The sequence below is a fragment of the Helianthus annuus genome, chromosome 13 (assembly GCF_002127325.2).
Source record: "Helianthus annuus cultivar XRQ/B chromosome 13, HanXRQr2.0-SUNRISE, whole genome shotgun sequence".
NCBI classification, from domain to species: Eukaryota; Viridiplantae; Streptophyta; class Magnoliopsida; order Asterales; family Asteraceae; genus Helianthus; species Helianthus annuus.
The window spans coordinates 52,836,004-52,842,599 of record NC_035445.2 but is presented as its reverse complement, the minus strand read 5'-3'; the positions used below and the strand labels follow the sequence as shown (position 1 = coordinate 52,842,599).

Genomic DNA, 6,596 nt, shown 5'->3' with positions numbered 1-6,596 from the left:
GCCCCATCATTAACAAACACAACAATTTCTTCAAATTCTTTTTTATAAACTTCTAAAAAACTAATTAATTATTCTAAACCAAGACAACTATATTCTTTTAAACAATATCATATCCACTCAACTAAAAAAACTTTAGCAACATCACAACATGTAGATTTGTCACCAATGTTAGGTGAACCTAATAAGTTAACCTCCTCATAAAGGGCATTCTCGTCCTTTCACAAAAGTTACAGTTACCCCCCTAAAAAAGTAATGAATATCACCTTTTAGACTTTTTGGTTTATATTCCCAATAACGAAATCTCAAGTCTTTTGCCGTGTTTGACCCCAAATGTGTTGCACACACATATACATATATACACACATATACATATATACATTCATTCATACAAACCATCAATCCTTCAGTTTCAGATCAAAAAGCTGTTTAATATCTTCATCATGTCAACTGTAAATGATCCAATCGACACCATCAACGCCGCCGCATCCGTCATCGCATCGGCGGAGAACAGAGCACCTCATTCTTCTCAGGTTCAGGTTAGGTTTTCGTTTTCCGATCGTGTTCGTTGATTAGATTTTTCTGTTTTGAAACGATTGTATTATTTGATGTTAATTTGATTTGATAAAAGTGTTTAGATCCGAGATTTGTTGTTGTTTAACTGCTGGATGAATCTGATATTTTGATTTTTGTTGTGATTTCGATTAAATTAATAATTGAATGTGTGTGCTTATTGATTTTGTATTAATTAGTGATAAATGATACTGATTTGTGTTGGTTTGGAAGGTGTTTTTTTTTTTTTTTTTTTTTTGTGATTTTAGACCTAATTTTTGTGTTTTTTTTAAATATTTTAATTTTGGTGTAATTTTGTTGGACTTGATGTTAGGGTTAATGATTTTTTAGGTGTGTTTATAATATATTATGTGGTCCAGATTCTAGTGGTTTTTTTTTTTTTTTTAATTTGAAATTAATTTGAAGGTTAGTTTGATGACTTTGATTTCATAGGTTGAATGTGGTTGCTCAATTTGGAGGTTAAATTATGAACATTCGGCTGACAGTTTTCGTGTTATGTTTGTTAGATTAGTGAATTTTGTGTAATAAATGGTGACAGTATTCTTATTTGTATGTGCTGCTGCAAATTCTGTGTAGTTAGAGAATCCTAGAAACAGCTGTTAATACAGGCAGATTGTTGAACTGTAAGATGTTGTTTGTTGATTGTAAATCGTTTTTTATACAGAAACGAAGATGGGGAAGCTTTTTAAACATTTCGTCGTGTTTTGGGTCACAAAAGCAAAATAAGAAGATTGGGCATGCTGTTCTTGTTCCCGAACCTAGTTCTTCAAGGACCGAGACTAGAACAGTCGTAAACTCGACTCAACCATCTACTGTGGTGCTTCCGTTTGTTGCTCCGCCGTCATCTCCAGCATCTTTCCTACAATCAGAACCACCGTCTGCTGCGCATTCACCTGGGGGATTACTGTCCTTTACAGCTGCATCTGCTAGCATGTATTCACCTAGTGATCCGACTAACATGTTTGCTGTTGGGCCTTACGCTCATGAAACACAGCTGGTTTCACCGCCAGTGTTTTCGACGTATACAACCGAGCCATCAACTGCACCGTTTACACCTCCTCCGGAGTTGGTTCATTTGACCACACCGTCGTCACCAGAAGTGCCGTTTGCCCGGTTTCTTGGTTCAGCTAACCAAAATGTTGAAGTGGATCGGAAATTTTCATCATCCCAACATGAGTTTCAGTTGTATCAGTTATACCCCGGAAGCCCAATGGGCCAGCTCATATCACCCGGTTCGGTTGTCTCGAATTCCGGGACCACCTCTCCGTTCCCGGATGGTGAGATCCCTCGTGGCGTTCCCATTGTTCTCCACAACCCGACCAGTGCAAAGCTCTGGCCTCATGGATGGAAATCCCAGGGGACTACAACCCCGAATCCTACAGGCCCACAGTCGATTCTGGACCGCCAACACTCAGATGTGGGCCCGCTAACGACTTTCTCAAACGATGATCAGCATATGGTTGACCCTAGAGTCTCGTTTGAGATCACCGCGGAAGAAATTGTAAGATGCGTTGAAAGGAAGCTTACTGCTGATGTGGCAAAGGGTCGAGATTGTTGTCCGGGTGACGTGGCAACGGGCCATAGATCAAGTGGCACCCTTGGATCTGCTAAAGAATTCAACTTTGGTAGCACAGAAGGTGGAGAGTCTGACTGGTGGGCTAATGAGAAGGTTCTTGACAAAGAAACTGGGCCTGGGCCTATAAAAGACTGGGCTTTTTTTCCTATGGTACAGCCAGGTGTCAGCTAATGATTTTGGAGGAACCAAAAATTAGGAAAGAAGTTAGTTTAAGATATACAAATCACAAGGTTTGTTAGATGCATGTGATATCATAAGATCAGCATTTTTTTAATAGATTTTTGTAAAGTTTTACTCATCATTATCAGTCATGCAAATACTGTAACTAAAGGTAGTTTCTTTTTCTAGTCCGTGCTTTAGTATAATCAGAAATGCAAAACTTTTTCTATATCAACAATTTTTCATTATGGTTTTTGCAGTCTCAATTCTCAAAAGAAATAAAAATGATGACAAAAGAGCATATGAAAGTAGATGGATATCCACATGGATGTAAAGGAGTCGCACTCGTTTTTGTTTGACTTAAGAGAGCCTGAGCTTGAATTCGGCTTGTTACGTACTCTAGGCTCTATGACCAGAGCTCGAGCTCTTGAGTAATCTTACAAAATCGAGTTTGGCTTGTACTGAACTCCTTTGTTAGTTAATCATTTTCTTTTATTGTTGGATTTGAATGCTCTGGCTTCTATCTATTATTATAATGCCAAGGAAATTGAATAAGAGATGGAACCCGATTAACAAAGGTGGTTGTTCTTGAATCATGGTTTCAGAGTTCCGTCGAAGTAGATTATCATCCCAGCCTAATCGTAACCTTCAGCAAACGAATTCATGTAATCTATTTGTAGTTTCAGATATTTATGGATCATATATGTACGGGAGTAGAAGAGCACCAGCTAAGCCAAGCCGAGCTCACGACATTTAGCTTAAGATATCTCAGAGTTTGACACATTTAAAGTTTTGTTTCTAATTCTCAAAGTTTTACTTGAGCTAGACTCGTTTATTATTTATTAATTATTTTATTTGAATAGAATATTAATTTAAAGTTAACAAAGAGAAAGAGAGAGGAAGAGAGATAGCAAATCATCATACAAATTACAAACACACCCCTTAGATTTTTGGTTGGGAATTAATTAATAATAAAGCTTTACTTGCATCATAATCAAACAATACTTTTCAAATCAACATTATAAATTATAATTATAAATTATAAATTATAAACTATAAATAAGCAACATCTATATGCATATGATAGTTGTACCATTGGTTTTGGAAGTTTTTCAAAAAAAAAAATGACTTTTTCCTTTCTAACTCTAAAGTTTCAATCTTTGGCAATTTAAATCTAATCTTTCATTCTTTGGTAATTTAAACCTTTTGATTAGTTTGATTTTTTACTTTTATAAACTATAAATAAGCAACAATGTGCAAATGATAGTTGTACCATTGGTTTTGGGAGTTTTTCAAAAAAAAATTGATTTTTACTTTCTAACCTTGAAGTTTAATCTTTGACAATTTAAATCTAAAGTTTCATTCTTTGGTAATTTAAACCTTTTGATTAGTTTGATTTTTCACTTAGACCGTGCATACTCGTTAATATTGGGGGGTTTTTAAGCCCATCCACGCCAAAGCTCCCCCCCCCCCCCCCGAGGCGTTTTTTCGGCAAAATTTTGTTTAGGCGTTTTATTTTCCACGCCCGTGCCCATTTCTTGTGTCCAATCACCTTCATTTTCCTTTTTGTAAAACCAATCAGACTTTTGATGTTTTTTATTTAATTTTATTACAAACATAATGTCCCACAATGCCCACATCCCCACTACACCCATTTTAGAAAACGCCCCATAATGCCCCATTGCTGACTAGCTGCCACATGCACATGGTCTTATAATTTAAAAGTTTCTATCTTTTGCAATTTAACCCTTTTGGTTTTTTTACTTTTAACCCAAAGTTTTTCATCATTTGCAATTTAACCCTAACACTTTTTAACTTTCAAGTTTGGCTCCTTAAACTTTTCATCTTTCGGAAGTTTTCCGTTTAACGTTTCGTTCTAAATTTTCCGAGTTAACACGCCGCAATGTGCGTGTGGGGTTCCATGTTTTTTCATCTAATTTTTCTCGTTTGACATGTCTGTTCCAGCGCATCTATTTTCCCCCGTTTGATAAGTCTGTCGCAACGCCCGGGTCAGAGACCAACTTAGTTATTCTTTTCTATCTTTTACACACAGGTTCACGGTCATGTAAGAAACATTTGACTTTCATCTAATATGATGTATATAACTAATGAATTCCCGCCGTATTACGGCGGGTGGTAATTATAGTTATATATATATATATGAGTAAATTACAAGTTTTGTCCTTTATGTATGTCCCAAATTGCAGGCGATGTCCTTTAAACCAAAACTTGACAGGCGGTGTCCTTTGTGTTTTCAAAATCTTGCACGTTTTGTCCTTTAGGCCAAACTTAGTTAGATTTGTTAGTTAAATCTGGTATCAAGGGGCTATTTTGTAAAAAAAATTATTCAGGGACTAAATTGACAAAACTTAAAAATATAAAATCCCCAAATTAGGTCGTCTTCCCCATTTATCCCCATTCACCACCGCCCCCAAACACCTGCAACCACCACCGCCATTACCACCACACCCACCGCCCTCCGCCGCTCAACAACCTTCCCTCATCACGACCATCCACCCATTACCACCACCACCGCCACCACCATCACCACTCACAAAATCAATCATCTCAATTCCAACACAGATCTCTCTATATCCTTAACCGATTACCACACATTTCTCGATTCAAACTTCTTTTACACTGATTGTCCGGCGGTTGTTACGTTTCCGCAACACAATAACAACGCCGATCTTACGCTTACGTTGCCAGCTGGTCTGTTTAGTAGTGGTTATTTTGTTAAGCTGCTTCCCTCTGAGTACTACAATGTTAGGATAGAGATTAGTCAGTGGAATGATTATCGGTTGGTTTATTCGCGCGGTGTTGTTTGTTTGATTGTGTGGTGTTGTTACTTGTGTGGGGAGGATGGTTTGATGGAGTGGATGTTGGTGAATTCGCCGTTTTATGGGGTTGTGATTGATGTGTTTACGAGGGATCATATGCTTCTGTTGTTTAGGGTTTGTTTGAGGGCTATAGCTAGGGAGGCTGTTGGATATATGGTTTCGTTTTCGAAAGGGGAGCGAGCGGGTGGTGGTGATTGTCCGGTTTTGTACAGAGTGTTGATGTGGTTAGGTTTGCAGTTTGGTATATTGTATGGTGAAATGAATGGGAAGTTGTTTGCGATTAATATGTTAAAGCAAGCTTTACTAAATGTTTCATCGAAATCTTTGATTTCTTTTGATGAATTGTCTGGTTTAAGTGATAAGGATGGTGTTAATCGAAATCTTTGATTTCTTTACTGAAGGTATGTACTTTTACTCAAAGCACCTACAAGTCGAATGCTTATCTGATTTTTTTTTTCGTCAAACACTTTCGGTAGTGGTGGTGGTGGCGGTGGTGGTGGTGGTGGCGGCGGTGGAGGGTGGTGGTGATGGTGATGGTGATGAAGGGTGGTGGTGATGGTGGTTAGTAATTTACTCAATAATAATAATAATAATAATAATAATAATAATAATAATAATAATAATAATAAAATTAATAATAATAATAATAATAATAATAATACTAATAATAATAATAATAATAATAATAATAATAATAATAATAATAATAATAATAAGTTTTGTACTATTTAGTTCCTGAATAATTTTTTTTACAAAACAGCCCCTTGATACCAGATTTAACTAACAAATCTAACTAAGTTTGGCCTAAAGGACAAAACGTGCAAGATTTTGAAAACACAAAGGACACCTCTTGTCAAGTTTTGGTTTAAAGGACAGCGCCTGCAATTTGGGACATACATAAAGGACAAAACTTGTAATTTACTCTATATATATTGTTAGTAAAAGATGATGAATAGTAATTTTAATTTTATAATAATATATAGTTTTTAATTATTTTATTTTTTTTCTTTTTTAAAACCATATATTTCCTATACCGTTGATGTGCGTGAAGTGTGTTATATTTTAGATGTATATTTTAGCCCCTTTTTACACTTTTAGCCAAGTTTTAAATTTATAAAACACGATAGTTACTAACACTAAACACACATATGGGCAAGTGCACCCATCGTAGACGTAGTATAGTGTTGGTAAGATACCGAGGTCGTCCAAGGACACAAGAGCTTTTAGTACCGGTTTATCCTCAACGTCTAATCAAATCAAAAGGTTAGAAAAATGTTTTAAACTAAGAAAAGTAAAAACTAACTAAATGCTGAAAATAAAAATAAAATAAAAACAGATAGACAAGATGAATCACTTGGATCCGACACGTGTATTAGTATAACCTTTGATTATTTTCGCACTTTTGCACTTGTTTAAAAGATTATCTTAGTTATTGTAGTAGGCCCCTCTTT

The 6,596-nt window shown here is 36.0% G+C and overlaps 1 protein-coding gene across 1 annotated transcript; it reads left to right on the top strand.

Moving 5' to 3' along the window:
• The first annotated feature begins 310 nt into the window (after window positions 1-310).
• LOC110897881 (uncharacterized protein At1g76660) lies at window positions 311-2,534 on the top strand. Its single transcript, XM_022144612.2, has 2 exons — window positions 311-536; window positions 1,235-2,534. The coding sequence occupies exons 1-2, from the start codon at window positions 441-443 to the stop codon at window positions 2,315-2,317; spliced, it is 1,179 nt and encodes a 392-aa protein (XP_022000304.1). The 5' UTR covers window positions 311-440; the 3' UTR covers window positions 2,318-2,534.
• Window positions 2,535-6,596: the final 4,062 nt, after the last annotated feature.